Source organism: Malurus melanocephalus, unplaced genomic scaffold, assembly GCF_030028575.1.
Source record: "Malurus melanocephalus ecotype Western Australia unplaced genomic scaffold, MMel_1.1 scaffold_116, whole genome shotgun sequence".
Taxonomy (NCBI): Eukaryota; Metazoa; Chordata; class Aves; order Passeriformes; family Maluridae; genus Malurus; species Malurus melanocephalus.
This window is the reverse complement of record NW_026623348.1, coordinates 1153223-1175851: the sequence shown is the minus strand read 5'-3', so window position 1 is coordinate 1175851 and position 22629 is coordinate 1153223. Positions and strand designations below refer to the sequence as shown.

Here is a 22629-nt window from a genome sequence, read left to right as displayed (position 1 = left end):
GAAAATGTAACTGTTTTGAGGGATAACTAAGTCCATTATAACTTGCTTTTCAGTTTAGCTTTAAAGAGCTCTTTGAGTGTTCCTTTGCAAACAAACTCTCCCTTCAGCTGCTAAAAATTTTAAATGGGCTGAAGTGGGCAGAGTGAGTGAAGAATATTGGGCACAGAAGAAACAGATCAAGTTGAAATTCCCTGCCTAAGCAAATTTAAGSAAGTTTTTTTAGAATATGCATATTCAGAAAGCAATAGTATATAAGGGAGATAAAAGCAGTAATAGGGGGCACAGCAAAAGTGGGGGGATTATATATTATGTATTGATCATAGTTGCCGCTTGGAATTACTTTATGTAATTTAATTCAAGGTATTTATAATTTTTTAAAGAATAAACATCTCTGTCTACCATGGGGATTTTTTTTACATACTCTTAAAAGATCTGAATCTCTATTTGTGCTTGTTCAAAGGCTGTGCTTTTACTAGACACTGACTTCACCAGCAACATAAATATAGACTGTACAGGCCTGTGGGTTTATAGGGTACTGCTTTGGTGACTTCCAGGAATGAGACAGGAGAACAAGTCCTACAGAGCACTCTCCCCATGTTAAATGTCTGACTAGGCCCACTCTTCAAACAGGAAAAGAGTAGGGATCCAGAAGAAAGTTTGAAAATCACGGCCTTTAAGAAGAAGAAAGTTTGAAACAGAAGAAATTTGAAAATCACGGCCTTTAAGTCTGTTGGGGAAGGTGGAAGAGTACATGTATACAGTGAAAACCAACAGTGCCACCTTGTGTGGGTGGGACGGGAGAGTTGGTCCATGAGGAGGCAAATGACTCCAGGTGTGTCCCAGCTGCTCCACCTCTGGATTGGGGAGACCCCCATGTCAGCCAGAGAGAGGGCAAAGGGAAAGATGAGTTCTCTTTAGACTTGCAGGAGGTAGCAGTTTGCTGCCTCACTTGAAGGGCAAAGGTGGTGACTATGTTAGGGGCACTCAGCCTGACACTAAGGAAGGATCAACATGAAAGCAGGTTGCTTGGTTTTRTCTTTTGTAACTTCAGCAGCTAGAGGAATATCTGGGGGAAGAGAGGGTAATGTGAATTTTTTCATGTAGGAACAGTAAAAGTGTTACCAAAAGTSTGGTGTTATGCAGCCTTTTAGGGGTGAAAAATAGGTGATTAAGATTTCAACTTAAGCTGTGGTCAAGGATTGCATAACACTGAAAAAAAAAAATTATGAGACTTAAGGAGATGTAAGCCTTCCACAGGGGACAAGGAAGTTAGGTCCCTGCAGATCAAGTAGAGCAGGTCTCCTGTGTGACTGATATCATGTTGTTTCTCAGCCTGGAAAAATAATACAAAGAGAGCSTATGGGGAAGATAATATTTGCTTTACTTCAGGTCCACTATAACTATGCAGAAGAGGGTGCCAGTTGCAGAGTAGGGTTAATTTTATTTTTTTAGAATGAAGTAAAGCAGTGTATGTTGGGTGCAGCCTTAAGCAATGCAGACTGGTCTGGAAATACTTGTGTCTGTGCAAAACGTATCTTTAAATACGGTATGAAAGGAAAAATATTTACAAAGCAAATATATTGCTAAAGGAATGCTTCTCCAGATGTACTTGGGGCTTCCTGGAGAAGAGACAGGGTCTAAAAAATGCTAAGCACATTCAGGTCCCATGGCAAACAAAACCAGAAAAATTATGTGTGACACATCTACCATACAGGCCTCATATAGGTGAGAACTGAAAACAGTAAATCACAAAAAAAAATTAAATGGATTTAAAAGCTATGAGGCTCAAAATTCCCATTTTCTGAAGTTACTTTCAGGAACATAGAACTTTTTCACAAGTTCCACCTAATAAAAGTGTTGATGAACTGCTTCTGATTGTGACTTAACCAAAAACAAAATTTAAAAATAAAATTGAGATAAACCAAAGAATTAAAATGGTCTTTTCTAAAAGGATGGTGATACATATTTGTTCATTAGCAAATTGTGAGCTATGCCTTGTTTGTCACTGAGGACTTGAATTTACTGGAGAGTTACTKTTTTGGAAAGAATACTGATACTTAGAATACACATAATTATTTACCTTGGTAACTACTACATGTACAAGAGACTTTCAATAGTAATTCCTTTACAGTTGTTTATATTTACATATATTTACATGGCAAGAACTTTAATAATATTCCATTATCCTCAACTCTGTGTGTAAATCAGTGCTGTCAACTCTCTGYTTGCCAAGAATATACAGCCATCATGCCATACACCCTACCTGTAACTGAGAAACACTATTTACACTAAGGGATGACAAGAGGAATTTGGACAGCAGATCAGGAACACTTGTAACAGTATTGTACTAAATGAGGGATCCCCTTTTAGCAGAAAGATTCCTCAGAAACCTCATCTGTCTCCTGCAGGAACATGAACAGAGGCAGAAGATATGCTGGAAGCCCATATAGTAAAAGATAATTTAAAAATATTCCCAGGAGGGATCAATAGTGTGTAACAAAGGAAACTTTCTTAGCACAGGAAATTGCATGGAAAGACAATGGTTTTCCTTTTTTTCACTTACTATGATAAGTAGATTTTAAAATTTTTATTTCAATCATTTTATACTCAAGAGTCTTCCCAGGGAAAAACTTTAACATTTTTCAACGCAGTTTTGTAGACCAAAGAAATTCTACTTTTTAATTCCAGTTTACCCCTGTCAAAACCTTAACAGCTCCTTGTGGCATTGTTCTTCCATTTTTATTATTGTTCTTTGAAGAAAATACTGAGTGATTATGTGTGGGACTTGTAGAAAAGGATGCAAGACTCCCATAAAAATCCTGACACAGGCAACTGAGCTAAACAGAATGCTCTAAATTGGAGTTTCGGTGTGAGGGAGACAGGGCAAAACTACCATAACTCCTCTAGTCTTTTAGCCAGGCTATGCCCAGTGCAGCCTTGATACAAAACACCTCATCATCTCTGGATGTGGATGGATTGTGCACTTCTGASTATTTATTACAAAACACATTGTGTGACACCAGAGTTTACCGATACAAAACCGTGTCCACTGGGCTCTGGTGGGTCGATCTTGGCTGGCCATTAGGTGCCCACCAAGTTGGTAAAAAAATTCTTCCTGTTATATCCACAGGCCTATCAGCATAGGAATTCAGTGTYGGCTGCTTGGTGCCATAATACTGCTTTAGGGAGTATAGGATTCCAACACTTGAGATGCTCTGTGCAAAGCCCTGTCAAACAGAGGGTCTGGTAACCTGAGCATGGGAATTACTGCCCTTCATCCTGTAGAAGTGAGGCCTGTAAAATGTAATGACAGCAATATCAAGTAAACATTAACTATTCCAGTGGTGATTATTATCACAAATACCAAGATATTTATCTAATTATGGTTAATGTGTGACCAGAATTACATCTCTTATCAGACCTCCRGACATGCCTTTCTACCTTCATCTGGAATGCAGGTTACTGGGGTGTTTTGCATCTTTCTCCAAAATCTCAGATGTTACCAACAGTCATGAGGACAGACAAAAGAGAGTCCCAGCAGCTCATTACCAGTTTACTTCCAAGACCCACATTAGTACAGGTCAGTGGGTCAGCAACCAGAAGCCACCAATCTAAATTCATTGCAGAGGACAGAATGACTTTCCTTACATAATACATGTATAGTATTTGGTTATTACCCCTTTAGAAATGCTTTTGTACTTGTGGTTAGTGAAATTATTAAACTTTGTCCAAATGATAAATGCTTTTTTTCTTATTTTGAAAATATTGATAGAGTGTCCAAAGGAGGCAACAAAGATGGTGGAGGGTCTGGAGGCCTTATGAGGAGCAACAGAGGTCACTTGGTCAGCCTGGAGGAGAGGGAGGGGAGGCCTCATTGGGGTTTTCAACATTGTCACAAGGGGAAGAAGAARGGCAGATACTGATCTCTTCTCTCTGGTGACCAGGGACAGGACTTGAAACAACATCAAGCAGAGTCAGGAAAGATTTAGGTTAGATCAAGAAAAGGTTTTTCACCCAGAGGGTAGTTGGGCACTAGAACAACAGAGTTGGGGCTCCCTGGGGAATTGGTCACTGCACCAAGTGGTCACTGCACCAAGGCTGAGAAGGTTCCATAAGTGGACAATGCTCTTGGGCACGTGGCATGAGTCTTCGGGAATGCTGTGCAGGACCTGGAGTTGGACTGGATGAGTCCCTACCCACTCAGTATATTCTATGATTTTGTATTTGGTATGAGCTATCTCAACACAGATTAAGGGTTGATTTTGGGTCCAAATCCTTCAGGATTTAGGAGCCTTCAGTTTATGATGAATGTGGGGATCTTCTTAATGTTGAGGGAGTACCGAAATGTTTGGAAAAAGACTGTACACAATTTTTAAAATCAGAAATTATGTGGCAAGCAGCACTAGAGCARTGATCATCCCCCTCTACTCACATTGGTGAGGTTGCACCATGAATCCTGCATTAAATTTTGGGCCCTTCACAGCAAGAAGGACACTGAGGTGCRGAAGTGTGTCCAGAGACGGGCAGTGGAGCTGATCAAGGGTCTGGAGCATAACTCTTGTGAGGGACATTTGAGGGAGTGGGGGCTGTTCAGCCTGGAGAAAAGGAGGCTCAGGAGGGACATTATCGCTTTCTACAACTACCTGAAAGGAAAATGTAGCCAGGTGGGAGTTGGTCTCTTCTCCCAAAAAATAGGTGACAGAGTGATAGGAAATGGCCTCAAGTTGCACCAGAGGAGATTTAGGTTGGATATTAGGAAAAATTTCTTGACGGACGGGATTGTCAAGCATTGGCACAGGCTGCCCAGTTAAGTGGTGGAGTCACCATTGCAGGAGGGATTGAAAAGACGTTCACATGTGGCACTTGGGGACTTRGTTTGGTGGTTTACTTAGCAGTGTTGTGTTAAAGATTGAACTAGAAGATCTGAGAGGTCTTTCCCAACCGAACTGTTGGTGTGATTGAGTGATTAAGTGGCTCGGTGAAGGTGGCTGTTCTGAAGCGCCGTGTCTGCCATGGCGGCCCACAGCCCCGCGTCGCCATGGCAACGCGCAAAGCCTCGGCGCGCGCGCCCTCCCTTGGCCTGGGGCGGCGCTCTCGCGAGACTTGGTGCGGCGCGGCGCGACGAGGCCGAGCGGTCGGGGCCCGTTTCAAACCGGCGGTCGCGGGGCCGCGGCCCGGGACGAGATGGCGGAGAGCGACAGGGCGGAGGCGGCCGCGCCGCGCCGAGCCGAGGAGGCGGCCGCCCAGGCACCGCAGCCGCCGCCGCAGCAACAGCAGCAGCCGGCGCCGCAACAACAGACGCCGCAACAGCCGCCGCAGGATGAGGAGGCGGCGGCGGCGGCCGCGGCACCCGGGAGCGGCGCGGGCAGCGCAAATGGCGTCAAAATGTGAGGGCAGGGCCGGTCGGGYGGCGGGGCCATCGCGGCCGGGGGGTGCGGCGGGAGGAGGTGGCCGGACCCCCCCGCCCCCTGGGCTCCTCCCCCGCGGGGACGGGGCRCAGCCGGGTCTGGGGCTGCGGGGAGGGGGCCCTCCCGCCCCGGGAGCTCATTTTGAGCGCGGGGAGGCTGCGGCCTGGGCGCGGGGCGGGTGGTCGGCGGCCGCTGAGGGCTGGGCGGTGTGAGGCAAGGCTGGGCTCCGAGCCCCGGGCTGTGGTACCTGGCGGGCCGGTTCCCACGGGGTATTCGTCCAGGAATTTTCGCATCGTTTCTCGTGCCGGTTACGTTTCCAATTGTGGCCGAAGCTATGTGTTTTGTAAAGCCGTTGAACTAGTCTTTTGTTTACGTGAGAGGGGTAAGACGTCCCTATAGTAATTTACTTTCTAAAAACAAACAGCCCCCCCACATGTATGCACGAAGTTTTCTGGGAAATGGTGAGAGTATGTAAAATTGTGCCTTGTATATATAGTAGGTTTAAAAGGAGGTTCGTACAAGGGAGCTGGAACTACCAGTTCTCTGGAACAATACCGTGAATAACTTTGTGTGCGTGGTTGTTCTTGATGTCAGGCTTTGAGGGTTGTTGCTCTTTATATGAACTAGGTTCTGGCCTCAGATCGTTGGAATTTCAATATCTCTTCCAATCTTATTCAGATCTTGGAGAAGAAATACTTTTGTAGTAGACTTAGTGTTGCAGTACATCAAAGGTGTTGATGTCTGTGAAGTTTTGACATGTTCTAAGCAGTCTTGCTCTGATACTGTTGTGTTTAAAAAATGCATGTGGGATCAAGTTCGATATATAGCTAGGGGAMTAAAGATACACTTCATGCCTTTACTTGACTCCCTGTGAAATTTAATTTAGTWTACAAGTTACAAATTTCACTTTATTGTAAAATAAAAGTTGTGGATTTTTTTTTCCACAAGTCTGGTCCCTGGCTTCTAAACTGATTAGAGTTGAATTTTCACAGGAAGATAGTCACTCATTTGCCCCTTGTAGTATAAATTTTATTGCCCTTTGGGGTTGCTACTGTTGAAATGATGTAATTTCTCTGTATCCCTCTTGTCAACAATGTCTTCATTTCTATCCAAAACCTCAGAAGCAAATGAAAAATCCCAGTAATTTTGCATGGTAGAAATTACAAGTTGGAGTTTGAAAGTAACAGGGAGTTCTTGGTAACAAAGATACAAATCTGATTCTTTCACATACAGTTTTTAGTCTTCCACCAAACAGGTGTACAAAGGATTAAGCTGTCAGTGTATAGGTGAAATGTACTTCTTAAAAAAAAAAAAGTGTTTCAATAACCTGGGTTGCTTAGCACTCATTACATTGGAGAGGAATCCTGGCTCAATTTGCACACTTCCCTAAGTTCATTGTATTGGGCAGTGGAACTGTTCAGTGCAAAAAAGCTAAATGGTCTGTGTGCTTTGGAATCGCATGTTGTGAACTTCTTGCATTTCTGTCTGCTGATCTTATTATGGACACTTGGGAAGAGACAAGTTTGTTTTAAAAAATTAAGTTTTAGGGCTTTCATATTGATGTATCTTGTGCTTATTATTTTTAGGCTCTGGTTTTGCATGTGAAAAGCTTGCCTTTTTGTCTCCAAAACTTTAGTTCAAAAGCTTTTTTYCCCCAAAAGATATAATTGCTCTTTGAAGTCAATGAGCATAAGTACTTTTTTAAAAAGAACTAATGTAGACATCTTTTTTCCAATCCCAGAAATGATGATGGTCTGTGATTTCACAGGCAAATATTAATTTAACCTATGAAATGTGTAGCTCATACAAAAAGTAAAGAATAGAAATCACTATTGTTTCTCCCCCATGAAAATGTCAGCTCATAGTTTCTGTCTTTTTTATGGTCTGTAGGTGACTAATGTGACATTGCTTTGAATGTATTATTTGATTGAAATTATTTTTAATATTCAAGGAGGAGGGGAAGAATTGTAAAAGGTTCTCTGCCTCCAGCTTGTTCACTGGCCTGTGTTGGTTTTGGCAGATGAGTTTTGCAAGAAGGGTTGTTTCTTTAATTAATCGACTATTTTCAGGAGACTGGCTATGATCCCTAGACTAAGTGAAGTGTTGCTYTGTCTCCCAGATTTAGGAGTTTATGCCAGGCTCGTATCTTCTGTGCTCTCTACTCATTTGTACAGGCAGGTTTTGCAGAGCCTGTGGATTCCATATTTGGAGACCTGTCTCATCCTATGCACTACATTGAGCACCAAGGGGCTGTTTCATAATCCTTTAAGCAGGAAAGAGCTTAAAAGGCTGAAGAGAATCCATTGCTTTAATCCTGAAACTTAAGGAAGAACTCAGATTTTTATTAGGCGTCTCATCGGGTCTGAGTTTTTCATTTGCAAATGGGTCTGGGTTGGAAGGAACTGATCTGACTGGAAGACCTGATACTCTGCTCTTTGCCTCTCTTCTCTGGCTTATTCCAGTTMCTGCATTGTTCCTTCCATTTCACCTCATTACACAGCCACACAAGARTTATGTTTTCACACAGATAGGATGGTGTGGAGGAGGGATGATGTGGAGGGAAGTAGGAGGATTCTTGAACCAGATAATGTGTTGTTGACTTGAAATGTTTTAAATTTTACAAATACTTCCCCCGAGGAGTGTCTGTGCATTTCCCAGTTGCCAATCCTCTCTTAGTCCACTTGCAAACACAAGGACTGTGAAGTTCATACCATAGGAGTATTTCAGAATTGGGGAAAAAGTCATGGGAGAAATATGGATGTGTTTGAATCTACTCCTCCCTGAAAAGTGCCCAAGCTTGAGTAGATAATACATTTAGCTTCATGAAAAGCTCCTTGCATGTGCTTTTGAGTGCAAGACTGCCGCTTACTCACTGTTTTGTTAACTGMAGAGAACTGAAAGTATGTCAGTTAATCAGAATCACTGATTTTGCCTTATGTTGTGGTTGTAAAACTGAAATGCCTATTTTGGCTAATTTTCCACCAGAAACCTTCCAAAATATCAGAATGAGATAAAAACTAAGCCTTCTAAAATGTGGAAAATATAGTAAGGATAGTGATGTAATTTAAGGAGGGTTCACGATCATTCACTTCTGTCAGTAGGACATTGGCTTCTGATTGTTCCAACTCAAATGCTAATGCTGGCTTTTTAAAATATGTTTGTGTAAAAGTACTTTTCAAGTTGCTCTTTAAGCAGACAGTAATGTGTATCTCTATGTAGCATCTGTTTAGTGGATCACATTTGTGTGGCTTTATTCAGTGGATTCTTCCASTTCAGCAGTTCTTCTTTTTAAAAGTAACAATTCAGGCACCTTGAGCCTCTGCTMGCATGCTAAATGACCTTGTGATAGTAACTATATCAATCAAGAGTGCTGAAGAGWTCTGAATATTTCTTCTAATTCTGTTAAAAGTGTGTGGTCTTACTGAAGTTGGGATTTGGGCTGCCTTAAATGAGAAGCAGTGAATTTTCTTGGATTTTCATCTAAAAATTAAGATTTTAWGAGAAGAATTTTGGTGCTATTGGTGAATTTTTGAAAGACTGAGGGGCAGAAGTCTATTTTGTTGCTTTTAATGGTTAATTAGTCTTAGATTCAAAGCATGGCTTAATATAGCTGTTTCCTATGTGTTTAGCAAGTTTTCAGATTCTAGTAGTGTTAAGCAGTGAAACTTAAGCAGAAAGTATTTGTTGTTCTTCGTTGAATGTTAATTTCTGTCTAAAAGAAGTCTGACACAATTTTTGAATAAAAATTATTTATGGGGTAGATAAAATACAATTTGATGTAAAACCTATTGGGGTTGATTTTGATATATTACTATTCCATTGAATGAAGCATCCCAAGCTGTTTCAATGCTCAAACTTAGACCATTTCTACTCTCGCTTGTGTGGTGAAAATCCTGTAGCTTAGCCAAGTGGGATGTGAATATTACCAAAGCATGAAGGCATGATGGGTGCTGGAGCTGATTTTTCACTCATTCTGTTTTGGTATTTGTAGTAGTTTCATAGTATCATCTTTCTGAGTCTTGACACACAGGATGTGCTGGCACAGGTTGCCAAGAGTTGTGGATACCCCATCCCTAGAAGTGTTAAAAGTTGGATGGAGCYCTGACAAACCCTGTCTAGTGAAAGGTGTCCCCACCCAGGGTAGCTGGGCTTGGAGTCAGAGGAGCTTTAAGGTCCCTTCCAACCCAAACCATTCTAGGATTCTATGAATCTGTGAAATGGAATGTAACTGAAGTAGTAAGGTATACTTTCTTTACTTAATATTGTAACATTTTTTTTTGTTCTCAATAAAATGGTGTATTCTGAAATTACACTAGTAGTGTGAATTTATTTTTCCTAATTTGAGAAGCATMATTTGACATCCTTGGAGTTCCAGTAGCATAGGAGATACCCAGTTATATAGGTGGGAACTGTGATAGTCTAATGATCCAACACAAGACTAATAATGTTTTTGTTTGGATTTTTATTTTTTAATGTAGGGATAATGATGAGACAGCAAAAGAAGGGAAAGCACCCGTGAAAGAGAAGTACAGTGCAAAACCGAAGGCAATCCCTTCTCTTGGAAACAAGAATAGATTTCACCCCTATGGAAAGGAGAAGAATGCAGGCTCTGGAGACAAGAAGGCTGTTAATCGCAATAGAGTTTTTATTAGCAACATCCCGTATGACATGAAATGGCAAGCTATTAAAGACCTTATGAGAGACAAAGGTAACTCACTCCTTATAATACACTTCACACAGAAACTGATAAKGCTTAAATGCAATGGATGTGTCCTTTAAGCCACACAGATTTGATTTGACTTTTTTTTGTTTTGGCCTTTACTTGGTACATCTATCTCCCTTCCCTCTCTTTCATCCGAGACAATTGCATTGCAGGGTAGGCTGGGTAAATGAAGTTCTCACAATCTTCTGCCATTCTGGTGTGACAGTAGAGAGTATATGCATGACCTCATGAGTTCTTAAAGAGATTGTGTTTTGTCTAGTTGTAGTTCTTGTAGATTTTATTTTCTCTAAGGGCTATTGTATTTAAGCAACACATTAAGTGTGTTAACCTGAATAATAAGGGATGTCTTTCAAAAAGTTGTTTTGTATTTCTTTGGTGGAATCTGGCTGTGGCATTAACTTTGTGTGCATTGTCACTTCTGCCATGACTGTCTGGAGATTTGTATTAAAAGCTTGTTACTATTGTTGCAGTTCTGATAGAGAAATCTGACTACCCCAAAAATTTTGTTATAAATTTGGGGTAAAATAATGATAACATAYGGATTTTGTAAAAAGTTAGTTCTGTGATTTTTTTTTAAAAAACTGATTCTTCAAAAGTAATGCAAAGCACACTTGGCTTTTAGGCTGTGAAAAATGCCAGACCCCTCTTCTGTAACTGCTGGTTTATCTGTTGTAAGGTGACGTGACTATTTGATTGGTTTATTTACTGAAACTTCCTCCTTTAGAAAGTGAGTTGCTTGCTGTGAAATATTTGATGTGTAAATTTGGTTATTATTGAAGGCAAACTTATGATTGAAGATATTCAGGTAGAAAGTCACCTTAAAACAGGTGTTGTGAGTAGGATGATAAATGTAACACTTCTCAGTGAACATTGACGTTTCATTTGTTAGGTTAAGGGACTGTGTATATCTGAATTTGTTCACCAACTATATCATACTGGCCAAAATATGATCTGTAGTATGAATTAGGTTAAATGTAGTTGTTTGTTTTTAGCTTTTGAGAATGTGGCTGCTGCATATCTGAAAACTAGCTAAATTATATAGCCATTGACAGGAGGTATGTTGGTCTGGTTTTGATTGTTGGTGAATAATAGGTGATTCTCTGTAGACTTGTGCACAGGGGCACAGTAAAGAAAGATACTGGTGTTTAAATGCATTGTCTCTTGGTATTTTCCCTTTGTATGTCTTATGTAGTTGGTGAGGTTACATACGTGGAGCTGTTTAAGGATGCTGAAGGAAAATCAAGGGTAAGTGCCGTGGGCAACAATCTGCTAGAGGTTTAAAAGTTCCTCAGCAGTTTTATTTTTGTATAATACCTGTACCAGTTATTGGAAAGTAAGTTTCATTTTTACACTGATTTTCGTTAAGGTAGCCCTGAGGATTCTGTATTAGAAGTAGTATGACACCATCATGCAACTCACACTAGTTGGTTGTAAGGGACAAAGTATTACTGTAAATGTTAACAAATGGCATTTGCTTAATTCTTCTTTTTAGCCAACACCTTTGTCTTGGTACAAATCTGTTTCATATAAAGGACGTTCAATAAACTAATAATTTTATTTAAATTTTGTTAGTGTAGTATTCTCTTCTTGGGGCCAATAAGTATAAAATGTTAGCTAAGAGTATACTGGGTGAAGTGCCTGTTTTCACAGTTTGCAGGGTTCSTACTTTTAAACACGGGGTTAATGTATTTGCTTTCTTAAAACTGAATGAATGGAGATAGTTGGTAGCCAACAGAGTGCCTGCAATGAGGCACTAATAGTGAAGATTGTTAAAGCTCCTCTGTCTTCTTAAAAATAGTCAAAAGTTTGGCCAATAGCAGCTCCAAACCTGCAGTGAGAATGTGAGAAATGCAGGTTTGAGTCTTAACTGAGGTTGTATCAATTGTTTGAAATTACATTCTTTAATACTTGTTAAAACTAAAACATGCTGTGAGCTTTGCTATACTTAAAGAAATCCTCGACTCTTTGCTTTAYTAGAAGGATTCTGGTGCAGTCGATAAGGTTATTTTCTTTAAGGTAATTTCTCAATTATGCTGTAGTACTGAAGAGGTATGCAGACTCCTTGTTCATTGTACTGGTGTACTTGATGTAGGTAATTTGAAATTTGTAGTCAGTGGGCAGCTTTTAATGACATGATGAGTGCCTTGACTGGTTTTTGGATATGTTTTGGGGTTGTTTTCTTTCCACCCTTTCCCTCCCACCTCCTCTTCCCAGTTGTCCTTACATGGATCTGTGTGGCATTTTTCCAATTCTGTTGACTCTAAAGAGTGTAAGAGACAATGTATTCTCTTGCATTTGAAAGGTATGTATGTTGAGAAAGTAGGAGAAATTCGGATTGGCTACCGCTAAAGAGCATGTATTATGGATTTTGAAACTGAAAATAACTTGTATAGTTATTTAACAGTGAGCTGGGATCTTTAACTGGAATCTTCATTGCTCTATCCTATGTTCTGACTGACTCCTTGTTTTTTTGCTTGTTTTCTCTTTACATATGATGACAAATCTCGTGGATATAGGGTTGTGGGTAAGTTTCTTTTTTTTATGTGTGTAGAAGCACACTGCTATCCAAACATTCAATTAGTTTTGGCATTTTAAACTTTATTTTAATATTCTAAATGTTTTGATTTCTTTCTAAGTGTGGTTGAATTCAAAGATGAAGAATTTGTTAAGAAGGCATTAGACACTATGAACAAGTATGATCTTAGTGGAAGACCCCTGAATATTAAAGAGGTAAGGTTATTGCTGCTGTTTTGAATTTGAAATAGTGGAGATACTACCGCTACTGAGATGACAGTAGTGTTTTGAGAAACTTAGATATGTAATTTCCAGTTTCATTTTCTATGGTATTTTTTTAATGGGCTCAATTGCCTGTTGGCTTGCAGAAGGTTGATTACTATGCCAAGTAAACTGACAAAAAGTGTGTCCCAAAGTTAAAATAATTCAATGCTGTTTTTTGTTAAAACATCTTTTAAATTCACATTCTTACCTTAGTGTCATCAGGTCTTTTCCAGCCWTAATAATTCTATGTTTACATTGCTTACCTGCTTTAAAATATGACACAGAATGAGTTAATTATTATATTACTGCATATGTGCAAAAATGGGGCCGGAAATAAAGAAGAGGTTGTGCTGTCTGGAAAGTGAAATCATGTCAACATATTGAAATGCTGTAGCATATTATGGTGTCTGATGCAGTTCTTGTCCTGTTCAGTTTTAATAATGRTATTAATAAATAATACAAAACCACCACCTAATTAAATTCATTCAGTTATTGGAAGAAAGTGCTAGACTGACAGTCCTTTAGCTTGAAATCTTTTCTACTTGTCCATAGGCTAGGTACAGCATGTGAAGTGGCAGTGCACGCTTCCTCAACAAGTGCTTTGCCAATATGCCTCAACCCTCATCTGAAAGGACCCACCTCTAGAGGTGAGGGAATTAGGTCTCCATGCTAATTCAGTTSTTGATCCCTCTGACATGGACAAGTATATTAGTTGATAATTTGGATCAGTTTATGCAGAATTTCAAATAGTACAATTTTCTTTGTTGGCAGTCCTRTTGCTGATCATTAAGTGGCTTTATTTGTGGCCATGTTTCAGGATCCTGAAGGGGAACATGCTCGTAGGGCATTACAGCGGGGAGGAGGACAGTTTCCAGGAGGACATGGACCTGATGCAGCTCCTGGAATGATGAATTTACCACCTTCTATTCTCAATAATCCAAACATTCCTCCYGAAGTTATCAGTAATTTGCAAGCAGGCAGGCTCGGATCCACAATTTTTGTTGCCAATGTAAGCTTAAAACTATGTTGTGACTTTAGTGTTTGATCTTTGTAAGACATCTTACACCTGAGTTGTTCAGTTTTAATATAAAGAGGAAGTTGGAAATTAGTTAACAATTGATAGTATATTCAGCTGAAAATATTAGATATGTGTTCAGATTTTGAACATGGAAAGATACCTTAAACTCTTGAGACTGACACGCACTTTTAGCTATTGCACAGTCATCTGTTGACTCAAAAGTATTTTATGCATCTTTTCTCTATCTATTTACAATTGCATTTCTCTTTTATTAATATATGCTTCAGTTTATWTTGCTAGTTACCTTAGACTAATGTRWTAAAGTTGCTTTTAGTTGACTTTTTGGACTGATGCAGTGTGTGTATTTTACAAAATCTCGACTATTTACAATTGTCAGGCATTTTGCCAATGAAGAGTTAACAGCACTGCAGAAAATTCTTCCAAATSTAATGGAAGAACAGTAATGTGCACTGAAATCACTGATGTATTTCTGTGTTTAAGCTTGACTTTAAAGTTGGCTGGAAGAAACTGAAGGARGTATTCAGCATTGCTGGGACTGTGAAGCGTGCAGACATCAAGGAAGATAAAGATGGCAAGAGTCGAGGAATGGGAACAGTTACCTTTGAACAAGCAATTGAAGCTGTTCAAGCAATATGTATCCTTGGTTTTGAAAAATAGTTGATTGAATATTGATTAATCTGTAATGGTTTCTGACAGCGTAGTTTTGCAAGTGATGCTTATTTGCCTTGTAACTACTATGCAGGGTCTAGAGCGTGATACTGTGCAGATTACTGAATTCAGTCATTACATTTGTAATGACTGAATTTAGAAGTTCCTGACATTAAACRAAATATGAATATCTGGGAGTGTGACAATTGTGAAATGAATATACCTAACAGCTTGTATGGCRTCTTCTGGCCCTTGAATTGGGTTTCTAAAGATAAGGTGAGGAAAGATAAGACTCATAGTAATTGTACAGAAATAAAGTAAGTTATTATATTGATTCTTCATAGATAGTTACATTGCCGTCTTAATATTCCTTGATTTGCATTTCTTCAGCTATGTTCAATGGACAGTTCCTGTTCGATAGACCCATGCATGTAAAAATGGTAAGTTGCTTTCATTTCTTTCAACTTTATATGTTTCTGTCAAAACATTGAAAGGATTATATAGCATAATGTCCTTGTTTTTCATCAGGATGACAAATCTGTTCCTCATGAAGAYTTTCGTGTTGTGGACAGCAAAAGCTCACAATTACCTCGTGAGTGCATACAGTTTTCTATTCCTTGAACTTAATAAATGGTGATACATATTTTGGTATAGTTTAGTAGTACTTTTTCTTACTGTGGTCTCTGTGATACAGAAGAAGGTCTCTCTTCTGATCATACTTATTTTTTTGTTTTCAAGGTGGTCTTGGTGGCATTGGTATGGGACTTGGACCAGGTGGACAGCCCATCAGTGCAACACAGTTGAGCATGGGTGGTGGAATGGGAAGCATGGGTCCAGGAGGTAAATCCATGTTCTTCATTTTGAAATTGTACAGAGCTATAAGTTTAAAATAGCCATTTCTGTATTTGGAAGAATGACAGACTTTTGACAAAGCAAATCTTGTGTAGTGTGCTTTTGAATTTTAACTGTGTCTGACTTATTAAAAATCCATTAGGATGTTCTAAATGTTGTTTATCTTTTTGGTTTAAAGGTATGGGAATAGACGGTCCAGGATTTGGTGGAATGAGTAGAATGGGAGGCGGTACGTGCAATGAAGTTTTTTGCATTAAATATTTCTTTAATACTCTATAGAAAACACTTTTCCTTATTTTGCAGGACTTGCTGGATTTCGTGGAATGGAAGGAATGCCTAATATGGGAGGATTTGGAGTCAACCGAATGGGAGGTAGTTGAACACCGTTCCTGTACACTTATTAATTTGCTAATATTTATTTTTTAAAGGCTCTTCATTTAGGGGTGGGTAACATAGATGAGTTCAAAGGAAGTAGTTGCATGAGTGGAAGCCTAGGAACTGGCGGGAGAGTTAAGTGTGTAATAGGTGTCTCTGACTTGTGCTTTACACTAACTTGTATTTAAACAGGAGCAGGTGCRAAACAAGTGTTGTAGGGGCATCAATTTAGATGTAAATAACAGAATATTCATGGTTTTTTCTTTGTTCTCTACAGAAATGTTCCGTGGTGGAATGGGAGGAAACATGGAAAGAGAATTTGGCCGTGGTGACATGGCATTGAACCGTGGTTTTGGAGAGTCTTTTGGAAGGATGGGTATGGTGACTATTAAATTTACTATGACGTAGTATTGAAAGAGTTTTGCTAGAACGAGATCTGGTTTCATGTGGTCATCTTCTTTTGTCCCTTCTTCCCCATTACTGTAAGGCTGTAATCTGWGTGTTTATTACAGCCACCATTTAGGACAGAGGTTCAGGTCTGAAGGTTTTTTTCCCATAAATGGAATAAATATTTGAGGAAAGCGTTTAGCTTCATACTGTTAAATTTGTGGGGTATTAAGTCTTTGGGGTGTTGAAGTATATGCTTCTGATAATCCTGCACGAGCTGTCCACATATAGCCTTTGTAATTTCCAGGAGCCTGTTTTGCAAATGCATGGTGTAATTTTGTTTTTACTGCCAATCAGGTAGCATTGAACGGGAGTGATGAGTTTTGGTACCCTCAATTTTCTTCCTGCTTTCTGAGCTCATCCAGCTCAGAATGGTATTTACTGGCCTCTTCTGTAACTGAGCCAGCATTGTTTTGTTTGTAGATAATGTCTTGTTGGCAGTTGGGTTCCCTTTAATGAGTTACTCTTCTRTCTTCAGAGGCATGGAAGTGTTTAACAGTAGAGCCATCTTGTACTTTGTTACTGAGCTGTTACCTGGATGAACCGCAGAATCATGTCGGTTGGAAAAGATCACCAAGTCCAACCTTTAACCCAACACTGCCAAGTCTATCACTAAACCAGGTCACCAAGAGMCACATGAATATTTATTTTAAGTCCCTTCAGGGATGGTGACTCCACCACTTTATTGGTCAGCCTATTCATGTGATTGACAACCCTTTCTGTGAAGAGATTTTTCCTAATCTAAACCTCCCTGGTTTAACTTGAGGCCATTTCTTTTTATTTTTTTTGCTTACTTAGTAGAATACTGAGACTGACCCCCACATGTCTGCAACCTCCTTTTAAGTAGTTACAGAGAGCAAAAAGGTCCTCCCTGAGTCTCCTTTTCTCCAGGCTGAAGCTCCCTCAGCCATTCCTCACCAAGGCTTATGCTCCAGGGCCTTGATCAGTTTTGTTGCCCTTTAGTGGACACATTCTAGCACCTCAGTGTCTTGTAAGGGCCCCAAAACTGTACACAAAATGCATTATAGGAGACAGCTTTTCTTCCTCCTCCCTTTCCTCTTACTTTTCCATTCCCTTAATTCACCTCCTTGAAAGAGAACTTCTAAAAGCATAAGGTTCATCTAGTCTAAAAGTTGATTTTTTTTTTCTTATTAGTTGAGGCAAGTCATAGCAAASGGTAACTTGTATGCTTCTCTTCAAGCTCTGATAATTGTGTAGAAGTGGTAAGAATGTAGTAAGCTTGTCCTTTGAGCTAGTCTYACTGCCTTGGAATGAATGTCTTAGAAATCAAGTGTCTGCTTTTGCACTGGCTATTTGCATAAACATCTGTTTACCGAGTGAAAATGAAAGGCCATTTCAGTTATAAATGCTCCTGCAAGCAGTAGGCTTCTGGGTCTTCTGGTAAAACCTTGATTTTGAAATATGTGAACATAGCTACTGTGAGAAACTGATGTGTCTTTCATTTAGTAGATCCAGCAAGCTTCAATTTACTATTTGTCAGATCTTACCATTTAAACAATGTCCTGAGAACCAAGATTAGAGATTCCCAGCTTACTCTTAAATAATAGAAGGAAAYTGTAGGGCCTTAAAAGTGCAATGGTTAATAGATACTGTGATTGTAGTCCTGTTACAATATTTAGGTTAATGGTGTCTTAAAAGGAGATACTGTGAAGGYATTAGTAACCTTGAAATCAAGGAGGTGTCTTTGATTGGGCTGTGGTATCAGTGAGTAAAATTGAGGATGTTTGATTTGCAGCAAAGTTGTTGAGGTTTTATAYGATGAAGTTCAAATAAGATGAAGCATTGAGTTTTTGAGGTTGTTTTTCCCAATGTGGGAAATGGCTCATTTAGTTCTATCATGTTTATCTGCTGTCAGACTGTCAGAGGGGAGAAAAGCTAGAAAGAAATCAGAGTAGCTTAAATCCCATAGTAGAAAAGGGAACTAATGTTACTTACTAGATGTTCCCGTTTAGTTTGTATAGTAAAGGCACATGTTGAAGTGCCTTACAGAAAAATATTGCCAGGTAACATTGAGATAGTGCAGTTCCATTAGTGTGTGCTTGTTTTCTTCACTAACTGGTGGTTTCAGTCATGTCACTTCATTATTTTTCTCTGTTTAGGTGGTGCAATGATTGGTGTTTTTGCAGGAGGAATGGGAGCACCTAGCATGGGCCCAGTAAGATCTGGAATGAGTAGGTTAACTTGTTTCAATAGAACATAAATGCATAGGCAATGTAACAATACAGTGCACACCTACTTGTATGAGGGGAACTTGTAGTGTAGTGTCTTGCCCTTGRTGGAAGAAGTAGAATTCCGTTGCATGTGAGAAGTGTTAACAGTTTTCAAAGCTGTTTTGTTGAGGTAAAAGTTCAGAGGAAAAAGAGCTAATACAGTCTAGCTAATACATTAATCTTRGATTTGGAATGGTTTCAACTTCTAATTTGTAGGGAGAAGTGATTAAAGTCAACTTGTGTTTAAGAAAAAAGATAGGCAAACTTATTTATGTAAACTTCATGAAGCTGAACCTGAGTAATCTGTCATCATTGAAATTAAAAAAAAAAAMAACCCAGCCTCGAATTTCAGATTATTGCTCAGTTTAATTTGTGCAAAGCTCCAGTACTGAGTTTGTATTGCAGCAACTGTCTGAATTYCTCAGGCTGGAGCAGATGAGAAACTAAAATCTTGCTAGTGCCAGTCTTGAAAGGCATAAGGCTTAAAGAGAGGGTTTCTCATGAATGATCTTGATAGTTTTACTGTACATTAATTTTAAATTATGAATCCAGAAATATTATAGGATTTGAACGCCATTGCTTTTAGTTATTTGTATATGATAAATGAACGTATTTCATTCAGTGTGTATAATTTCTATCTGGGCTTAAACCATGACACATAGGAAGGTCCATGCTCTTTACAGTACTTGCAGTAACTTCTGTTCTCTGAAAAAATCTGTCTTGTCTGGAAGATTTTATAATAAAGTGTGGGTATGGCTGCATTAAGTCAAGTTGAATGTAAATGCARGAAGCCAAATAAACAATAGTATATCTGGTCAGATTATCTTAGTATTGCACAGTTATTTATTTGATTTTTTGGTAAAGGCTATCATATTTTTATTCATTAAACAGGACAGTCTTTAAATCTGAATGCTTGTGTTCAACATTCGGCTACCTTAAATGGTATGACTARTAGCTTGATGAGTTTGATTTTACTTTTATTTTAGAACTGACACTCTGTATCTTGTAATACTTTATCTTAAAATACTAGCTATGCTACTTGATAAATCATTATGCATGTATGAAAGTGATGGTTTATATTACTGCATTTTTAATAAAGTTATTTCTCTCCTGACACAAGAACTTTATTTTATACCAAGTACTTGTGTGTTTATTACTAAAAAAATACTTTMTTTTATCCTCCATTTCTTTCTCTGTGTAGGTGGTGGAATGGGTGGTATGAACAATATGGCTGGAGGAATGGGAATGGATCGGATGGGTTCTGGTTTTGATCGAATGGGACCAGCCATGGGTGGAGGCCTAGACAGGAACATGGACATCGATCGAGGATTTGTKCCTGGCCCGATGGGAAGTGGCATGAGAGAGAGATTAGGCTCTAAAGGCAACCAGATATTTGTGAGAAATGTAAGCAATTAAATATACAGAAACCATAAGCTTATATTGTGTGTATGTTTGATTACATGCTCTTTTTCTCTTTGCACTATTTTGTTATCAATAATACTTTTTTATTCTAGCTTCCCTTTGACTTGACCTGGCAGAAGTTAAAGGAGAAATTCAGTCAATGTGGTAYGTATATGAACCTTACCCCTGGTTGTCTCCAGGAGGTTGTTACCTCCTGGGTTAACTCATGTCTTATGTGGTGTTTATTAGATAACAACAGGAAGACAGTTGCCTTACTCTGAGGAAGAGTCTGGCTAGTTTAATCTTTCTTATTTCACCCAGCTTTCTTGTGTTATATAAATAATTTTTAGGCATGACAGAGCACAAGACCAAGGTACAGTATGGGCTATGTTGGCTCTCAGTCCTCACTTGCTATAGACTTTAATGATTCCATTAATAAAACTACTCTTTGAATGTTTTTTTTTAGCAAATATATTCCCTGGCCAGTAAGAGTATATAATGTAGTGTTTCTTTTGAGATAAATATGTTCAGGAGTCTGGGTCTATCCAGATCATGCATTACTTCCAGAAGCAGTGCTGCATCAAATCAGAGTTAGTAATTTTGCCAGTTGAGCATACATGTTTTTTTACGCATATAGATGATCCTAATTAGCCTATTTGCAGGCTGTAATGTTCCCCTTCATCTTAAGAAATAAAGGATTGCTACAAATATTCACTAATAATTTTTATCTAGTTCAGTGAAGTTGGTCTTTTCACACAAATAAGTGAAAAATAAAGCTTGAGTGGAGAAATACATGGCAGGTTCTGAAAACACATTTTCAGAATGGAGAACTTCAACTGAATTACAGGATGACTTTCTTTTTTTGGGTAGACAGAAAAGATAAATAGCTTAAAATATACTACTGATGCCTAAGACAGTCATTATAGCGCTGTTTACAGATTTGATATAAATTAGAACTCACGATTCAGCTATGAAAGGTGTTGATTTTTTTTTTTTGTATATGGTGGATATAGTGCAACAAGTTCTTTGTTTTTTTAAGTCTTAACCTCCTGGGCAACTTTCAGATAGTTCAGAATTGTTTTTCATTACCTCTTTGTCAGCTCACAGATGTAGTAATTATGTTCAATTGCTTTTAAGACTTACAAGGAACAGATGGTGTTCATGACAGTATTGTAAGGAAATACAAAAACTGTGTCTCCTGGTGTTCAGTTTATTTGAGTGAAAGGCCAGTCTTACATGATACTTAAAAATAAAAGGCTTTGTATTTTAGGGAAAAGTTTTTTGTTCCCAGTGACATTCTGGGGCTCAGGAAGGGTGTGCTACAACATACCACAAGCAAAAACTCATTAGCTCCAGGGAGCTGAACAKTCTCAGATGTACCAGGACATCTTTATAAAATTATTTCCTTGTGAGTTGAGTGTCCAATCTCAATRAAGCTCATCAGGAATTGAATAGTGCATGCCACTTTTCCACCACTCCCAGCCTGGTTTATTGTTTTAAAGGCTTTATTTTTGCTCTGCAGCTACTTAACAAAGTGCTTGATTGTTGCTATTGTTTGGTATGTTTTTGTGATGAACATGGTGGACTGGATTGAGCTACAGTTCAGTTAATGCCTGTCAAAACTCACACTTTACAGTGTCTGTAAATGAAAGACAGACCTTTCCCTGAGTCTTACAGGGCACTTAGTTTCAAACTTGAGGTCAAACAGAGGCATCTTATGCTGGTGTGAAGGAAAGATTTTAGACAGTCGATCTGGATTTGGATTCTTTACAGCTGTTTTGTCCCATGTCACCTTGCCTGAATGAGTAAATGTACCATCAGTCTGAAAGTGCCAATTTCATATGTTCCCCCAGATTATACTTAAAAATGTTTTTTTATCAATTCTGAGTTCTTAAGTTGAAGGACTTGAAATAATTGCTGTTTAACTTATTTATTCAGGTCATGTAATGTTTGCAGAAATAAAAATGGAGAATGGAAAATCAAAGGGCTGTGGAACAGTCAGATTTGACTCACCAGAATCTGCTGAAAAGGCCTGTAGGATAATGAACGGCATAAAAATCAGTGGCAGAGAAATTGATGTCCGCTTGGATCGCAATGCATAATTTAAAACTGTGTGTTCAGGAACATTCCTATGTCTGTTTAGCTTCTCTATCTTAGTAAGTCATTTTTAGTAACATTGTATGCTTACAAAAGCTGTAAAAAGGAACTTTTAAATCCCACCAGCCTTTAACAGTATAGTGTTTAATATACTGTGATACTTGTTAACTGAATCTTACTATGTTTGGTTTTTAAAGACAATTTGCCTGATTTTTGTTGTTTTTTTAGAGGCACTGAGCACCTGYAGGTCCCTATAGACCATGGATGCTTTGGATGCTCAGTGCCTTTGGAAAATTAGGCCAAGTGTCTCTAGTCATTCAGTTTAAATGAATGGTTATACTGTTTTTAATAAAATAAGCCATTTTCTCTGTTAATCTCAAGATTGCATAGTGAGATTTATTTAGTGTTTTCTGATTTTTATTTTTCCCCTCCAGTGTGTTATCAMCATTGTAATGTAAAAAGTAGATGTCTTTTTCAGAATTTTGGTTTTATATGTGCGTTGTAGTCATACTGTAATTCTTGACTCTAAAAGCAAGGGCTCCAGTTAGGCTGTGATGTTTTGTTCTACTTAATATTACTTTAATGACATGACTTAGTTCTGTATATAAGRTTTAGAGCCCAGTGGGAGTT

General features: G+C 38.7%; 2 protein-coding genes across 3 annotated transcripts in view; one reads left to right on the top strand and one right to left on the bottom strand.

Annotated features, from left to right (window-relative positions):
* Positions 1–5836, bottom strand: part of CTXN2 (cortexin 2) — a 13601-nt gene extending 7765 nt beyond the window's left edge. The window contains exon 1 of the mRNA XM_057369889.1: positions 5656–5836. The gene's annotated coding sequence lies outside the window, so the exon portion shown is untranslated. The remainder of the gene's footprint in view (positions 1–5655) is intronic.
* MYEF2 (myelin expression factor 2) lies at positions 5114–22629 on the top strand. Of its 2 annotated transcripts, XM_057369890.1 has the most exons (17): positions 5114–5387; positions 9887–10116; positions 11324–11376; positions 12648–12655; positions 12768–12861; positions 13727–13918; positions 14429–14582; positions 14987–15036; positions 15125–15188; positions 15335–15436; positions 15627–15677; positions 15752–15820; positions 16101–16199; positions 18391–18462; positions 19703–19905; positions 20016–20067; positions 21841–22629. In XM_057369890.1, exons 1-17 carry the CDS (start codon positions 5185–5187, stop codon positions 22002–22004), a joined length of 1860 nt encoding a protein of 619 aa, XP_057225873.1. In that variant the 5' UTR covers positions 5114–5184; the 3' UTR covers positions 22005–22629. The 2 variants fall into 2 exon arrangements, with proteins under 2 accessions (XP_057225873.1, XP_057225874.1); XM_057369891.1 differs by lacking the exon at positions 18391–18462.